This window comes from Sciurus carolinensis, chromosome 12, assembly GCF_902686445.1.
Source record: "Sciurus carolinensis chromosome 12, mSciCar1.2, whole genome shotgun sequence".
Taxonomy (NCBI): Eukaryota; Metazoa; Chordata; class Mammalia; order Rodentia; family Sciuridae; genus Sciurus; species Sciurus carolinensis.
In genome coordinates this window covers 100,322,637-100,340,813 of record NC_062224.1, presented here as the reverse complement: position 1 = coordinate 100,340,813, position 18,177 = coordinate 100,322,637, and the positions used below count along the sequence as shown (strand labels likewise).

Sequence of the window (18,177 nt, the reverse complement as noted above, 5' to 3'; positions counted from 1 at the left end):
CTTCTATAATATCATACCTAGGGATTTAGGGTCTTTCACTCCTGTCTTATACTAACATCATAAGTTTGCTTATTTTTATTTTTACTTTGTTGATGATTTGGTCACTATTCTACAATATGTATTGATTTCTTAAGTGGAATAATTTGAAAAAGTAATTTTCTCAATGTCAACTTAATTCTTTGTTTTGATAATGGCAGCCTGCTTTTTTTGTTTACTAACATGCCTAAACTCACAGAATTTTAATGTTCACATTTTGACAAAAGAATATACGACTATGTCCAGATAATGACATTATAATTCTCAATATCGAAATATGACACTTAATAACATAATAGAAACAGATTATTTCCTTTTAACATTGGGAGAGTCTAATAAAATTACTGTTGTTGAAATAACTGTAGATAACAATTTAACCTCTTCCTAAAACACAAGAAGTTTTGTTTTGGTAATTAATGGTGTGTGGAAAGAAAAAATAATATAATTTGTTAATTTAGATATCTTCAATTATCTATTTCCCTATTATTTTCTATGATGAACTCAATAGAAAAACTTCAGCAATTTGTAGAAAAATTTTTACTGAATATATTCAGACATAATCTTGAGTTGTCCTACTTTAAATAAATTATCCTAGTCTCCTCACCCTCATTAAAGTCTTCAGTTTTCTGTAGTTAGATTTTCGGATGTGTGATTTCTTCAGTTTCTCATCTACTGTAACAGTCTTCAGTTTTCATAGCAGAATTTTTTGTGGTTTTCATTTCATTCAAACTTTACTTCGATAACTAAGAATATAATTTTCTAACTCTGAGAAAAAGATGTCTCCGCCTGTGATTTGGATATGGAAGTTCACAGCCTGATTTTGTTCCCTTTTTTCTCATAAGGAGATGGGCAAATAGGAGACCTATTACTGTATGATCTTCATTGGTTGCCTGAGTCTCCATCGGTTTCTCTAACTTTAACTTTATTAGGCTTCCATGCGCTTCATGAAATGAATCTGAACCAGTCTATCCAAAATGAAGACATGTTATGGTGGTATGTTTTTTTTAAAGAACCCTGTAATCTGGAACGAGTGTTCCAGACTGTAACCCCAGATTAACTATCTCGGTGCCTCTATTGGACCTTTTCTGTAGGGTGACCGCAAATGGCAGCGTGTTAAACATTTATGGCACTCTTACATCAGACATGGGGAAATACACTTGTGTGGCGACTAATTCTGCTGGAGAAGAAGACCGGATATTTAACTTGAATGTCTTTGGTAAATATGAGATATCACCCCTTCTTAACTAATTTACCTTAAGAGGCTATTAGCAAGCCACAGGTGTCTGGGGCTTTTAATTTTAAATCTAATGACACTTCCGTTGCCTTTTGGGACACAAAACAGAAATGTGGGCAATTGTAGTTGAAGCAATTTGAACTAATGCTGCGTTCTTCCTCTCTCAATTACTCTCTGCATCATATAGTTCCACCTAAAATTAGAGGTAATAAGGAAGAAGCAGAGAAACTGATGGCTTTGGTGGATACTTCAATAAATATTGAATGCAGAGCCACAGGAACACCCCCGCCTCAAATAAACTGGCTGAAGAATGGACTTCCTCTGCCTCTCTCCTCCCATATTCGGTTGTTGTCCGCAGGGCACGTTATCAGGTAAACCTGTTTTATTGCTTGTGACTTCCTGAGCACATAAAACAACTGTGATTGTTTCCTCATTTAAACAGTGTTTGAGAAATACCTTTTCCTAAGCTTTGACTGTTACTTATTTTTTCCCCCTTCTCGTATATTTTTAGTAGAGAAAGGATACAACGTATAATATTGAAATGGCTTGGATAAAATGGGTCTTTCATTATCACATACATATTGTCAAAAACTACTGTTTTAACTAAAATGTTATGTTTCTAGGGAGAGGAAGATTCCTATTATGATCACGTGATTGTCATGTATGCGTCATTTCCTGTTAATGTGTGCTTGCAAAATATTCATTCTTCAAAATGTGTTCTATTTTCAGTGACTTATTGTTACTGCATACTCACTTTTGTAGAACCAGTCATATTTGGGGGATCTGTATTTTGTGATGGATGGGATATAGGCTTCATAAGTAACATGTCTCGATATAAATCTCCTTCTCTAATTTACTAAGTCATAATTATTTTACTTGTGTGTGTTCAATTACATCATGAAATGTTGGGTCAAATTGTTTTTCAGGATTGTGAGAGCTCAGGTGTCTGATGTCGCCGTGTACACTTGCGTGGCCTCCAACAGAGCTGGGGTGGACAATAAGCACTACAGCCTCCAAGTGCTCGGTATGTCACAGAATTGACCCTACTGCTTTATTCCATATCCAGTTTTCATCCACAGGCTGTCTTTAAAAATTGACTTCTAGCCAGATTTAGAGATCTGGATTTCTTCTCTCAAAAATTATTGGTGAGGGGGCTGGGGTTGGAGCTCAGTGGTAGAGCACTTGCCTAGCACATGTGAGGCACTGGGTTCAATCCTCAGCACCATATAAAAATAAATAAATAAAGGTATTTTGACCATCTACAACTAAAAATAACAAAAACTTAAAAATACCTGGTGAAAAAGCATACTGCTAACTAGGGAAGATTGTTTTTCTCCCAAGGGATCTATATTTATAGGACCGTACTGAGTGTCACAGTACTCTTCTGACCTGGCATGTGGCACTAAATCAAATCTAAAGTTTTTAAAATAGCATTTCAATCCAGACATAAAACCTGCCTTTCATAAAAGTCAAGACTGTTTCCTAATAACATTAGTAGTTTAGAATATTTAAAATGAATAGATTCGTGTGCATATGTGTATCTCTCTCTATATATGTGCATCGGTAAAGAGCTCAAAACCTTCCATTTCTGAAACATTGAGATTTTGCTGGTCTAAATGTTTTTAATTCTCCAGGAACATCTCAGAACAGTTAAGTAACTAATTATCATAGTTTATGTTGTATTATATAAAACTTACTCTAGAATTTGATATCATTTTATTTATTTTGCATAAAGTAGTAGAAATGTACTATTAGAACTATTTCATACATTGTAACAAAGTAAAAAGATGAAACCTCAGTGGCTCAGGAGGCTGAGGCAGGAGGATCACAAGTTCAAAGCCAGCCTTAGCAACTTAGCAAGGTCCTAAGCAAGATAGCAAGACCCTGTCCCCCAACCCCCCCAAAAAAGGCAGTGGGAGGTACTGAAGATGTGACTTAAGCACCCCTGGGTTCAGTCCCCAGAACCAAAAACACAGATAAAGAGAGAAAGAGAGAGACAAACCTTAAAAGTTACAAAATCACCAAAATTTAAAACACACTGATTGCATATTCTACAAGAAAACAATTTCGAAGTTTCACTGCTAATATTTGGAAGATTAATAATAGGTTTATTTAAAAAAATACATGCAAAATATTTGTATGAGATATTGATCCAGACAAGTCTGATTTATTTCCTATGCTGTTAGTCTTATCTGTTTAAGTAAATCCTGGAATCGTGTTTCCCCAAACTGGTGTTACCATTAAATATATATTTTATGTATAGTTTTGCCTCTGATCTTCTGGAATATTTAATTCTATTCTACTTCACATTATGAGCCTATAACATCTTTTGTAGACATGAGAAACTAGAAGTTACACTAACTGTGCTAACTAGTATGTAATTTGATGTGCCTTTTAACCCCCAAGTATGTTTTTCACTATCCGTAAATTACAGAACTTGTTGAACTGAAAAGTTTGTATGGTCATAGGTCCTTCTGGATCTACCTAGAGAAATTTGTAGTCATACCCCTTTTCATTGAGGGATACCTATCCATTAAAGAATGTATTACTCTGTGTCCAACCTCCACCCCAAAAATAATAGGCTTACCTAATGGATGTTTTTGTAGTAATGTCAAACTTTTTATATGCTATTTTAAAGCGTATATTTTTACTGACCATAGAGACAGTATTTAATAGCTGGTGGTTTTACTTTAGTTTATCTCAAATTATAATAAATGTATGAATTTTGCCCATTCATTTTCTATATAGTACCACCAAATATGGACAATGCCATGGGGACAGAGGAAATCACCATTGTCAAAGGCAGTTCCACCTCTATGACATGCTTTACAGATGGGACCCCGACCCCCAGTGTGTCCTGGCTCAGAGATGGCCAGCCTCTGAGGCTTGATGCCCACCTGACAGTCAGCACTCAAGGGATGGTCCTCCAGCTCATCAAGGCAGAGACTGCAGATTCAGGAACCTACACCTGCATTGCCTCAAATGATGCTGGAGAAGTCAGCAAGCACTTTAACCTGAAGGTCCTAGGTAGGTAAACATTCTGATCAATACAGAGGAGTATAAGGTCAATGGCTGTGAAGCCTCAGGAAGTAAATACAATTCTTAGAATCGTTTGCTATGGAACAAAAATTCATAAAAACTTTATTCTATTTTTATTTCTGCTTTGTAATTTACCTAGGATTACTCTCATCCAAAACATGTTAAATTTCAGTTGTTGTATCTATTTGTTATCTGTCTGAAAAGATAAGAACTCCTACTCATAAAAGATTAATGAAAAAACTTAGAGCTAGTTAAAATAGCTAACTTTTTAACTTCTGTGAAGAACTGAAAGCATATTTGATAATAGAATTTTGATGAGAAAGGATAATATTTATACCATTACATGTTATCTCAATCTTAAATAACCCAATATGTAGATTATAGATGGAATAATCGTTTCAAATCATCTATCTAGTTCAACATACCTTTGTGTGCACTTCCCGTAAATATTTAGAGTATGTATTCCAATATCTTACATGCAAACAAATAGCAGGAAAAGAAGCCACATCTTTTCTTTGAAGATTTGACCTTAGAAGAGAAAGAAAGATGAATGAAATGAGTTATTTCAAAATCAGGACTTTTTGGAGTTTTTTTTTTTTTTTTCACTGTGATGTAGGGGAAATGCCAGGCTCCTTACATAGCACAAAAATGTTCCTTATGGAGAACAGCAAAATGAATTTTGGTAAGAGTCTAGGTTAAGAGGGTATGATCTATGTTTTCAGAGTGCTCAGTAATCTTTCTAAGGCACCTGTTAAAATTGAATGATTTATGAAACTCTAAAGTCTGCTTCATCCCTAGTTAAACTATATGAGGCACTGTCCATCTTACTTACTGCTGTGTCTCCAGTGCTTTGCATGACATTCTGACATATCAGAGGATCCTCATGTATTTGTTAGATTGAATTGAACTAAACCAGATACTTTTGAGATGGATTAATTGGAGTTATAGCTGTAGAGGGAGAAAGAACAATACTGAATAAGCAAAGTGAGAGAGCCTGGTTATAGCTAGGACTTTCAGAGAATGAAGGATCTTAGTGCAGGAAGTTCTCCAGGATATTTAGAGATAAAAGATCGAAGAAAATGTGCATCTGGGAGATGGGTATAGGTGAATAACAACTCCCTGTACTGTACATCAGTTCACAGAATATGAGTTATAATCAATGACATCACACAATCTTGTACTTCATTACTCACATTTTAAGTGTTAACTATCAGATACACATTTTATGTCAGGCATGTTTTTATTCATTGTTGAACAAATAATTATGAATGCCTACTATGTGATACACTGTGTGTCAGGTATTTGAATGCATTATAGAATAAAAAATATGAGATCTTAGCTCTCAAATTGCTGTGCCTGGGAGGAACACAGACCCTGAACAAGTAGTTACTTTTGAGTGGGATGAAGATGTATACCATTCTACAGGATGGTGAGTTCCAGATTAGATCTCAAGGGTAAATCTGAGCCCTGAAAGGTGGGACCATAGAAGTGAGTGGAGAGTTAGAGATCTTTACCTACATTTTTCACCTAGAGGTGACAGAATGTGAGTTGTCAGTCTGGGCTCAAGTAAACTGAACGTGAAAGGAAGAGACAAGACTGGAAATGTATACTGGCAGGGGCCAAACTCTGAAGGACCTTGAGAACATTTTATGAGGTTCAGACCTCATGAAAAAACAAGAAGAATCTTAAGGAATATGTTACAGCCAGATTTCATTTCCAAAAGCTCCCTCTGGTGACAGTGAACAATGAATCGAAGAAACTGTTGTATTCATCCAGGCCTCAAAATGCAGGGCCTGGACAGTGAAGAAAGAGAGAGAATTTTCCTCTTGGACTTCAGGAATTCATAAGCAGAATCAGAGATTAGCTAGTCTCTGGATGAAGCAAGTGAGAAGAAAAATGACTATGATATTGTTGGAGTAGGGAACAACAAACAGCCTTCCAGTTGAAGAGTTTATAAGGATAATACTTTCTTAAAACAGATTTTAAAATTGGCTCAGTAGAAATATGAGAAGTTTCATCATTTCAGCATCTATTGAAAATTAATTCCATTCAACTCCAAAAAACTCTTCATGTGAAGCAGTGCTTCTGCTCAGAGTGCAAACGTCCTTACTTGTTCTCAACTTAATTCTGTGCACGTGGTGGGAGTTGTCATGGTATATTAGCAATTCTGAATAAGTCCAGTGTGACTAGAACATTGAAAACAATAGAGAGCATCATACAAACCCAAGCCAGGGAGGTTTGACAGGGTCTAGGCCACAGTGGGCTTTGTTGACCACATTAAGAACTTTGGTTTATCCTATAGCAAGGAGGATCATTGAAATTCTACCAAATGGAAAACATGAGTAGATCTGTAGCTTGAAAAGAGCACTCTATCTGCAAAGTAGAAATTTCTTCGGAGCACAGCAAGAGTAGATTCCGAGAGACCAATGTATTATCAGGAATTGTGTTTGGCTCTGAGAGTCTAAATATAACAGCTTGATATCCTTTGGGGGTTCAGACCCTGGGAAACACATTCAGGATCCTGGCAAGTGAAAGAAGATGCAAGGTACAGTCGGGAGAGTAGATGTGTTTTATTTAGGGATGGGAGCAGCCCTTGAATCTTTCTATAAGCCTTTTTTTATGTGCAGGCCAAACAAAGAAGGTGTAAGTGCCATGGGTTCTATGAGTAAGCTCATGTTCACAAGCAGATGTTTATGACCTTAAATACATATGCTGAATCAGGATGTTTATGACCTTGACTACATACTGAAAACATAGCTGGCCAGAAGTCACAGTGAGGAAGCCTAACTATAGCCATCTTGGGCCTCCCCTAACTTGAACAAAGGACTTTTGCTTTTCTCAATGAGTGAGGTGTCAAAAGTAGTCAGTTGTTATATGGTACAGCAGTTCAGATATCTGCAGTTCTCTTGGCCTTCGCAGCTTGATCAGTCAATAATCATGCAGCGCCTGCTCACCCCCACATAACTCAGTACCACTCTAGATACAACAATAACAGCAGGAAAAACAGGAAAGGCCTATCTCTAAAGAGCTGCCTCTTTACAGATTTACTGTGTAGGCACCTATAACCAGGAAGAAAGAGCTATCAGTTCAAGTAGAGAGTGTCATAAGTGAGAGGTAAAGATATATTTTGGAAATAATTGCAGACACAGATATTAGGATTTAGTTATGAATTTGGACAAAGGGGACTGATGAAGAAGAAGGTGTCAAGGGTGACTCTTGATTCTGGGTTATGTGACTAAATGATTGGTAGATTCATCGCACAGATGCAGGGAATGCTGGAAAACAACCCGGTTTTGAGGAGTAAGACCACAGCATCAATCCGAATACATGTTGAGTTTAAAGTGCTTTTTGAATATTCTGATAGAGATGTTTAATTTATTAGCTCATTTATGAATCTGGAGCTCAAATTAGAGATCTCAACTGTAAATTCTGGAGTCTTCACAGGTGGACAAAATGTTAGTCAGGTTTTCATCCCTATGACTAAAATACCTAATAAGAACAGCTTAGAGGAGGAAAAGTTTATTTTGGCTCACAGTGTCAGAGTGCAGTCCACAGCTGGCCGGCTCCATTGCTCTGGGCCCAAGATGAAGCAGAACATCACAGTAAGGGTGTGGTGGAGAGGCACTGCTCCACTCCTGGCAGCCAAGAGAGCAAGAGCAAGAGAGAGAGAGAGAGAGAGAGAGAGTGAGTAGGGAAGGGACCATAGTTAGATAAACCCTTCCATGTCACATCCCAGTGGCCACCTCCTCCAGCCACTCTCTGCCTGCCCACAGTTAGCACCCACTTACTCCATTCAAACTAAGATGTACTGCTTAGGTTACAGCTGTCATAATCTAATCATCTCAACTTTGACTATTCCTGCATTAACACGGGATCTTTGCGGGGGACACCTCATATCCAAACAATCATAGACACCTTCTACTCTGCCCCAAGTACAAGACATACAGTCCACACATAAAGTAAAAATAGTCACAATCACTTAACACATATAAAATCTGTAGACCGGTTTAAGCCAGTTGGGACCATGTTGCTGTTACTGTTGATGCTATTTTAAATTATGAACTTTTGAGGAGAAGTCCATGCCTAATTAATATTTGTGTGCACAGTGACTGGCATGCAGTTAATAGTCAATAAGTAAAAAAGAACAAAAACAATGGCTATAGTAAAATGGAGAATCAGCTAAAGGGCCTTTGAGTGGTACAAACAACACGCTAGGGAAATCAAAGTGGGTAGACATTTTATAGTTAGTGGAAAGAATCAAGAAAAAACTTGTGGTTTTTTCAAATGAATTTAATGACATTCATGAACCTTGATGGAACTTCAGCATGCTCAGTTAGCAGGTGGGACTATGAGGAGAAAGAAAGGATGGGGCTTATTGAAGGAGAGAAGTACCCTAATTTGAAGCCTAAGTCACAAATAAGTATATTAAAAGTAGATAATATTATAAATACAAATTAAAACCATGTTGTGGTGGAAACTTTAGAAGCCATGATGAGGTGTCTTATTGCATTCTGTAAGCAACATGGAGCCATTAAAATCTTGTAATCTTAGATCAGTCATAAGCTGCATTTTAGCAAATATATCTTGACAGCAGCAGTAGATAATATACAAAGAAGTATAAAAAGAATCGTGTGGGGCAGTGATTAAGAAATACTGACTTCCTAATTATAATATATAGAAGAACAGATTCAAGAAAAGAACAGATTCCAGAAAAGAAAATGAAGACTAACAGAAATGTTTAGGAAGCAGATTTTAATGACAACACCAACAACTTTACTAGAGATTGTAGCAGTGATAATTAAGAAAAAGACCTTAAACTGGAAAATAAAACACATACAGAAGCACAAAAGAAATATGTAGTTTATCTCACCAAATCCTAACTGTCCTATTAGGTAAATAAGTTGCTATCCCTCTTTTGGAGACTTGCCATGGACAATGACTTTAGATCTGTGCTGTGACTCACTCTTCGAAACTATGTGCCTGATTTATAACAAAAGCAAATAAACTAACAAAAACCCCCAGATAACTTTTGGAGCTGTCCAACAGCTACTTGGGATGTTCTGTGAAATAGTAAGCTAAAATCTTGAACTGTGAAGGTTTCATTGAACACTGGAATATCCATTGTAAGGGGACCCTGGTTTTCTGTTGTCGTTCTTATTAGTTATACATGACAGTAGAATGTATTTTGACATGTTATGCATATATGGAGTACGACTTTCCATTCTTCTGATCGAACATGATGTGTAATCACATTGGTCGTGTATTCTATATGTAAACCTAGGGAAGTAACGTCCGACTCATTCTACTATCCTTCCTATAGATAAGCCTGTTTTTTTTTTTAATTTGACAGTTTTATTTATAATTGTTATAAAGTTGAGCTACTGAAACTTGTCCACTGAAACATTCTGACTTGTATCAATGTTTTACATCCCTGCATTTATATTAAAAATTCACATACAAATGAAAATGGAAAAATGACCAATACCTGATTTCTGTCCCCTATTTTTCCACTCGCCTTCATGTACTTAGGTACCTTTTTGTTTGATTGATTTTCTTTTTTTTTTTTTATTTTCACAGGCTGTATTTTGATTCATTGTACACAAATGGGGTACAACTTTTCGTTTCTATGGTTGTACACAATGTAGATTCACACCATTCAAGTAATCATACATGAATATAGGATAATAATGTCTGTCTCAGTCCACTCTTTTCTTCCCCTACCCCCTCCCACCCCATTTCCCTCTACATAATCCAAAGTACCTCCATTCTTCTCTTACCCACCCACCATTGCCCCCCGACACTATGTATCATCATCCACTTATCAGAGAAAACATTGGTTTTTGGGGATTGGCTTATTTCACTTAGCATGATATTCTCCAACTCCATCCATTTACCATCAAATAGATTTTATTCTTCCTTAAAACTGAGTAGTTTTCCATTGTGTATATATACCACAGTTTCTTTATCCATTCATCTGTTGAAGGGCATCTAGGTTGGTTCCACAATCTAGCTATTGTGAATTGAGCTGCTATAAACATTGATGTGGCTGCTTTACTGTCGTATGTTGATTGTAAGTCCTTTGGGTATAAACCAAAGGGTGAGATAGCTGGATTGAATGGTGGGTCCATTCCAAGTTTTCTGAGGAATCTCCACATTGCTTTCCAGAGTGGCTGCCCCAATTTGCCACTCCACCAGCAATGTAAAAGTGTGCCTTTTTCCCCACATCCACACCAGCACTTAAGCCTGTTTTAAAGGAAGTAAACTTAGGGGTAATTGGCTTAAGGAACTGTAATATGTTCCCCCAGTGTTTGGGTTCTTTAACCTTCTCTTGAAGAAGGTAAATTTAGAAATATAAGTAACAAAAGAGATCATTACTCCTGCCCAGACACAACAAATGTTTTGTGCAGAAATCATCCTCTCCAAATACAGCCATTTTCTTCATCCTCGAAGTCATTATTTCCTCTCAAAATTCTACATGGGAAACACAATAGCAAAATTGCATAACATTCACCTGTTATTTTTGTAGAAACAGTGTTTAAAAGGTACAAAAGCACATTAATAGGTTTAAGTACCTCTCCAAAAAAGAAATACAAAATAGGTTTAGTTTTTATCATTTTTATTGCTTTTTTTATTGGTTCTTTTTACTTAAACATAACATTAGGATTCATTTTGACGTAATTATAAAAGCATGGGATGTAATTTGCTCAAATTCCATCCCCAGCATTTTCCCCCTTCCCTCTCCTCATTCCTCTCCGTCTACTCTATTGACCATTTGCTATTTAAATGGTTTTTTTAATGGTTTAGTTTTTATTGTTTTTGAATCTTTACAATGAAGTAAGATTGGCCCCATTAACAGATTTCAGCAGTTTCTCTATAACTACCTTGTAATGAGCTACTATTTCCTTCATGATTTCTCATGAGTTTGATCCATCCCTTTTATAATACTGCCAGTGAGAAAGGGTAATGACATCTAGGAATGATCATTTCAGTTTCTGTGTCCTAATCAATTCATATTATATGAACATCAATTTGAGTCAGATTTTGAATTTTTTCTAATCAGCAGTAGTTTATCAAATAGCAGGGGGGAGTTCGTTATTGTTTTTGATTCTCTTTAAATAGAGCCACCTCACATTAATGGATCTGAAAAACCTGGGGAGATATCAGTAATTGTTAATAATCCACTTGAACTTGCCTGCATTGCTTCTGGAATTCCTGCCCCTAAAATTTCCTGGATGAAAGATGGTCGGCCCCTTCCACAGATGGATCAGGTGCAAATTCTGGGAGGGGGAACAGTTCTTCATATCTCTAGTGCTCAGGTAAGCATCAAAGTTCATAGAGTTGTATTTATCCTAGGTTAAACTTCTCACTTGATAATATATAGGAATTGTTGAATAAATTATGTTTTTACATCTGAATACATCAGAGATCACTGAATTGCTTCTCTGATAGACATGATTGGGTAGACATGACTTGAAGCAAGACAAGAAGTGTCTAAAAGTAAACTCTAAAGAAAACAAGATACAAAAAAGAAAGAAAAAGAAAACAAGATACCTTCTTGTTAGCTTTTGCGTGTTTTCACAGTTCCACTAGTATATTTCCTGAAGCTCTTAATTTTTGCCATATCACTCTTTACGTAACCAGCAGAAAGTAATCCAGTATGCATACATGTGAGGCTTCAAAAGAGTGCTTTTGCTCTTCAGAATGAACCAGCAAATATGGAAGGCTGAAGAGAAACATTATTTTTTTTCAAACAATGATCAATTCAATAAAACTGTCTGGTTCTTTTGGTTTAAAGGAAATTCATCTGAAATGTGAATATATTTGAGAGAAATATATTTGAGAGAATATATTTGTCAGGTATGTCTTACAACAACCTTCTTTGCTAATAAGGCGGACCTTATGTAACAAAGATCTTTATCCGTTTCCTAATGCCCTGATTAGTAAACTGGAGATAAAAATAATAACACTGAACTCATACTCCAGGGATTTAGAAAAATATTTTAACATGATGTGTTCAGACTGGTGCCGTAGACTGGTGGCCAATGGGAAAAGAAAGGAGGAAAGGAAGGGAGAAAAGCAGAGTCGCTACTGCTCCTGATGTTTCCATAATCATCTCTCTGTTGAATGTAGAATGGCAAGTTATTTAATCGTATTTTGTTTGTGTTTTTACTGGACAAAGAGGAAGGAAAGGAAGCTGGGAGGTGCGTGCTAAGGACTCTAAGTTATCAGTGGTGTTAGTGCTGTGTTCAGCCCGGGACTCTGTATCGTAGCCATCACGCACCTGACAACTGAGGCAACATCTTCAGCCCCATTCTACGAACCCAGAATGGGACACAGAAAGGTTAAGTACTTGCCTGCCAAGTTCTCACTGTTTCCCGGTGATGGAGCTGGTCTTAGTCCTGGGTAGGATGCAAAAGCCAAACCAGTGCATCTCGGCACAGTACCTTCCTAGCATCATGGAGCACACACCTTCCATTCCATTCTCTTCTCTCCATTCACATGTGGCAGTAACTCAGGGAAAAAAATTAGGTTAAACATCCAAACCACTTACTGAATCAAAACCCTTAAAAAGTTTTCCCTGTAATGGAAATTAAACTGCATACAATACAATTAGATATGAAACAATAAAAGAACCATAAAAAATGGTGTTGAAGAGGAAAGTTAAACATGTTCAAGTCCCAAGACTGATCTTGCTGCCTCTGCTCCTCTGTGTTTTCATAGCATTTTGTACATACCTCTGTTATAACAATGTGTATTTTACTTTGCTGCCTTTTTTAGTGTCTTTGTCTACAACATAGTTATGCCCAGTACATAATGGAAGCTTTGTGAATTCCAAATTGTGTGAGACAAGTTTCCTAAATCATTGTCCGTGAAGCACAGGTCTCTGATGTAACTCCAAGGGGAGGAGGGGCCAATCTATGACCAGAATTGTATACTGCATTTTCCTCTCCTTTGTGAGGCATAATGCATGTCAATAACTCTGCAAAATCTTACTCTGAAAACACCTGCCTAACTTTTTTAAACTCCCTATTGGACAGAATACACCTTAGCAACTGTAACTGCAACTAATGGCTGTGGGTATCCAGAAGAGACAGTGTTGTCAGGAATTATTTTCTGGAGGAGGCAAAATTTAAGAGGAGTCACTAATGAAGGCTCAGGATTGGCCAAATCAAGACAAGTGAAGGGGATAACATCATTGGGGTGAACAGTTAGTAGGGAAGAATTACTTTTAAAGGATTTAAAGACATGATGAGAGATTCCAAACTTTTTCTCCAGGAAATGCAACATCAGTTTTTAATTCTTAATCAAAGGATTATGTGAGAGTTGTTCTTCTAAAATGTCTTTAAGTATTTTTTTTCCAAAAATCCTAGTCTTAAATTTTTTCTAAGGAGTTTTTACAGACTGTGAGAAAGTTTCCCGTAACCTATGGCATCCGCTTTGAATGTAAGAACTTTTAAAATCCAAGTGTCCTAGGAATGTTCAAGCAGCAAAATAAATGATTCCAGGACTTTCCTAATTTCACAAAGTACATTCTTTACAGTAGTATCATCTTTTTTCTAGTGTATTCTTCACATGTGTGTTGTGTATACAATGTCAAGCATATGAATCAAGACTAACTTGCAGTGGAAACCATGTGTGAGAATTTTTAAAGAAATGGTTGTGGTTTTAGTCAAATAATAATAGATTTTGCTGTCAATCTGACCCTGTATGTAACCACATAATATCGCCATTTTGTTTCATCATATATATCAAAGGTAGAGTCAAGATGTGATATTAATGTGTTTGATTTTAATAACCTCATATTTTATTGATCTAATGATTGAATAAACATAATTTTCTTCAATAAGACTGCAGTTGAATTTTTCAGTCTGCAGTTTAAGCCAGTGAATATTTATTTCTTCAAGAACCATATGGTTCTAGGTTTTTTATATGCCTTTCTTTCCTGATATTTTTAAATCAAATAATAAAATCCATTAAAACATAGGTTTGCATATAATGAAGATACAAAACTGTGCTCGGTATCAGAACGCTGATTGTGTTAGTTTGTTTTACTTCTTGTGCTTTCTTAACTGTGTTTTGCTTTGTTTGGTGATTGTCACATTCGTTCTAGTTTATATTTTTCTCATCACCAAAGCCACATGTGAACATTCTGTAATTTGCTTACTTGGGTTTTGTAGGTGGAGGATACTGGAAGATATACGTGTCTGGCATCAAGTCCCGCAGGAGATGCTGATAAAGAATATTTAGTGAGAGTGCATGGTAAATTTGGCAAAAAAAAAGTCCATGTTTTATCAAATACATTAATTAATGTAATTAATTAGAAGCCAGACTTTATAGAATGTAGGTCAACTCTATAGCATATAATAAAATGTTTATAAATGAAGGAATACACATTTTGCAAACCTGATTCTTTTATTTGAATGATCAAGTGCTCTTTTGGGGTAATTCAATAAGGTTTTGAATTATTTATCTTGTTCCTGCATAAATAATTCATATCATTGATTTAAAGTAATAGAATATAAATTATAATAGTGTAAAATAATAATAATCCATAACCTCACCATGCAAAGATACAATGTTCTTGCTACTAAAAGTTTTGTCACAAAATATAATCTGAACCAGGTGTGGTGGTGTGGAGGATGGGACAGGAGGACAGCCAGGTATTCCAGGCCAGGGGGGCAACATAGCAAGACCCAGTCTCTTTAAAGACAAATGTGATCATACAGAATATAATATTTGAGTGGCTTTTTGTGTCAATTAATTGTATAATTCACATGCTCCTATGTTAATAAATACAGCATCATTTTTAGTGATTGCATAGTGTCCTATTTTATATCCTATTTTTAAGTATTTAGGTAGTTTCTCTATTTTCATCAATATTGACAACAATCTCAGCCCATTCCTTTTATTTTTGAGAAATTTCTGTTAAGTACACTTGCTTGGTTACACACACACACACACACACACACACACACATGCATACATATACACACATGCGTGCTTTTAAGGATTTTGAAATGCTTTACCTAATTACTTCCTAGAATATCCATGTCGATTAACCTCTCTCCAAACTACTTTACATCAAAATTGAAATTATTCTCCATGAAGCAGATTGTTTGAAACTAAACAGAAGGCCTTTGTTTAATTTAATAGCCTAAATGAAGTACATACTGTCTTGGATTTACATTTCCTCTCCCATCTCCACACACAAATGAGACCTGCCATTAATTAACATTTAAATTCTATACAGAAGAGTCTCAGATACATATTTCTGTATATCAAGAAAAGTATATACATTTTTGTATATTGTGATGGGAAGTTCCTGATTTGGTAATTTTAAATCTAATGTTCCAAGAAAATGTAGGGATCCCTTTGTGCTTCAGTTTCTTTGCCTGTCACATGGTAGCAATAATGTGATTATATTAGTTATTCTATTTATGAAATTACTGTAAGAATTTTATTGCTCAATCTATGTGAAAATATTACATAAGGTTTAAAAAATTCTATTAATTATCTGCACTATAAAAGAGTAATGTTTTAAGTTTATGTCTCTTATTTCATATAGCAAAACTAACATTTATTGAACACTAATATGTTAGATCATTTTACATCTCATTTATTGAAAGCCTTTGATGTGTTGTTCCTATACCCAGTACCTCCTAATATTGCTGGAACTGACGAGCCCCAGGATTTCACCGTGTTACGGAATAGACAAGTGACACTGGAATGCAAATCAGATGCAGTGCCCCCACCCATCATTACGTGGCTCAAAAACGGAGAGCAGTTACAGGCAAGTCTTTTGCTCAACTCCACAGATTCATTTAAAGCCGTGGAGCCTTTACTAGATAGTCCAAACCAAATCACATCTCTACCAAGTACTCAACATTGCTGAGGCAGGCACAGGCTCCTTCTTAGTCTTTGCTTAATAGTTGGTTATGGATTAAAAGACAGATCGTTAGATTCATGACACTCTGGAAACTCACCTGTGCATGTATCTCCTGGAACCTGTGGATTAAAGTCTGATTTGAAACTCTCAGCTATTAGTTTACTTGAGAGGGAAGAAACCATCAAGAGTCTCAAAAGAACGAATCTATCCTGCCAAGTCTCTAGGGTGAAGCTGTTGCTGAATTTTCCTGATCTAAACCTGGACCTCAGGAGTGACGCCAAAGATCTATACCCCTAGGTCTCTATCCCTAGTTACTTACCCTTTTTTCTTCTTTTTCATTGTTCTTACTCTTCCTGTCAGCATAACCTATTGTTTTACATTGTGTTGCTAGCAATTAATTATAAAATGAGATTACATTCCCCCAAATCTAATGCATAATGACTTTCGCCACCACCAAACCACTTGCAGAACTTGAGTTCTGATGGTTATTTATATGCTGCAGTCATGATGCGTGTCACTCACCCCAGCTGTTCTTATTTATTGTGTGCCTACTATAATGCTAGGCACTAAAATTGCCACTGGGAGTAGTGTTGACCCTCAAAGAGCTCACAGACTGTCTGAAAAGACAGAGGTTCATTGAAGATTTTGGAGTGGATCCTACTGATAAATTATATGCTGGAGGGATGCAAAGCGTTTAGTAGAAGCAAGAGAGGAGAAACATATAACCCAGGCTGAAGAGTACGGAACAGAACAAGCGGCCTCTTAGAAATGGGCAGTTCAGTCTTAAAGAACAGATATGTACTGGGGGAGAAGGGAGATCTCAGTCATACTCAATGGCACATCCAAAGTCCCTACAAGAAAAGGAATGAATGCTTCTGTTCCGGGCACTGCAGCCGAAGTAAACCTTTATAAAATCTGATGGTTCTCCATGGTTTTAAGGGTTGTAAATGACCCAGCGTAACTCACAAGGCCCTTCATGCTCTGACGTGGCCTCCATAGTCCCATCTCCCATGTGTGCATTTCACCCCAGACCATTGGAAGTTACGCACAATAGCCAGTGAGTGTTGATGATGGAGAAGTCCACCCTGATTCCAGATAGAACCAAGTGATGTCAGTACTGGGAAAGGGTGAGCCCACCAGTGAGAAAAATGATGAGTTCAGCTGTAGTCCTTTGGGGTTTGATTTCCTTATCTACTCTCCAAGGAAATTTCCAAAATCATTAAAAATGCGAGTTCATAGTTTAACCAAAAAATATTTGATTCAGTAACCCATATTTCCTTTAAAAAAAAAAAAAAAAAAACTTTGACGTGATAGTCCTCTTGGTATAACCTGTTGGTGAAGTCCTGTTTGGGTGAGGTCGAACTGTGAAATGAGAATAAAGCCTTCGACAGTACTAACAATTATGATGTGAGCGAAGGAAGAAGAGGAATGAATGGGTCTGAGAGGGGGGACTCAGTGAGCCAGGGCTAAAAGCAGGAAGCACTGCTGTACCAAAGAGGAAGCGTTAAGAGAGGGCATATAATGTCCAAGTTATGTTGTGTCTGTTGCTTTGGCAACACAGAGGTGCTAAAGATCTGGACAGTGGTTCTGCAAGAGCGGGATTGAAGTAGGAAGCAAGTGACAGTTATCTGAAGAGTCAGTGGAGGGAAAGGAAAGTAGAAACAAGGATAGACTATTTTTTTAAATAGTTTTAGTTGCAGATGGACAGAATAACTATTTATTTATTTTTTTAATCTGGTGCTGAGGATCAAACCCAGTGTCTCACACATGCCAGGCAAGCACTCCACCACTGAGCCACAACCCCAGCCCTACACTCTTCTTTAAATGGAGATTTGTACATATTTATGTGATGAAAGAAAGAGATTGAAGAGAGAGAGAGAGAACTTTATAGAAGTCTTCAAATACATAATGAAGCATGTGTGTCCTTTCTCTGAATCTCAACTCCGCTTGCTTTATCTTAGATTCAGGGAGGGATGTCCCC

The 18,177-nt window shown here is 36.7% G+C and overlaps 1 protein-coding gene across 5 annotated transcripts in view; it reads left to right on the top strand.

The window, feature by feature from the left end:
• Positions 1-18,177, top strand: part of Hmcn1 (hemicentin 1) — a 413,611-nt gene that overhangs the window by 328,335 nt on the left and 67,099 nt on the right. For all 5 annotated transcript variants that reach the window (XM_047520702.1, XM_047520699.1, XM_047520701.1 and 2 more), the window contains 7 exons: positions 1,128-1,252; positions 1,458-1,641; positions 2,197-2,294; positions 4,019-4,297; positions 11,429-11,625; positions 14,488-14,569; positions 15,964-16,100. In XM_047520702.1, the coding sequence (XP_047376658.1) occupies positions 1,128-1,252; positions 1,458-1,641; positions 2,197-2,294; positions 4,019-4,297; positions 11,429-11,625; positions 14,488-14,569; positions 15,964-16,100 (1,102 nt within the window). The remainder of the gene's footprint in view (positions 1-1,127; positions 1,253-1,457; positions 1,642-2,196; positions 2,295-4,018; positions 4,298-11,428; positions 11,626-14,487; positions 14,570-15,963; positions 16,101-18,177) is intronic.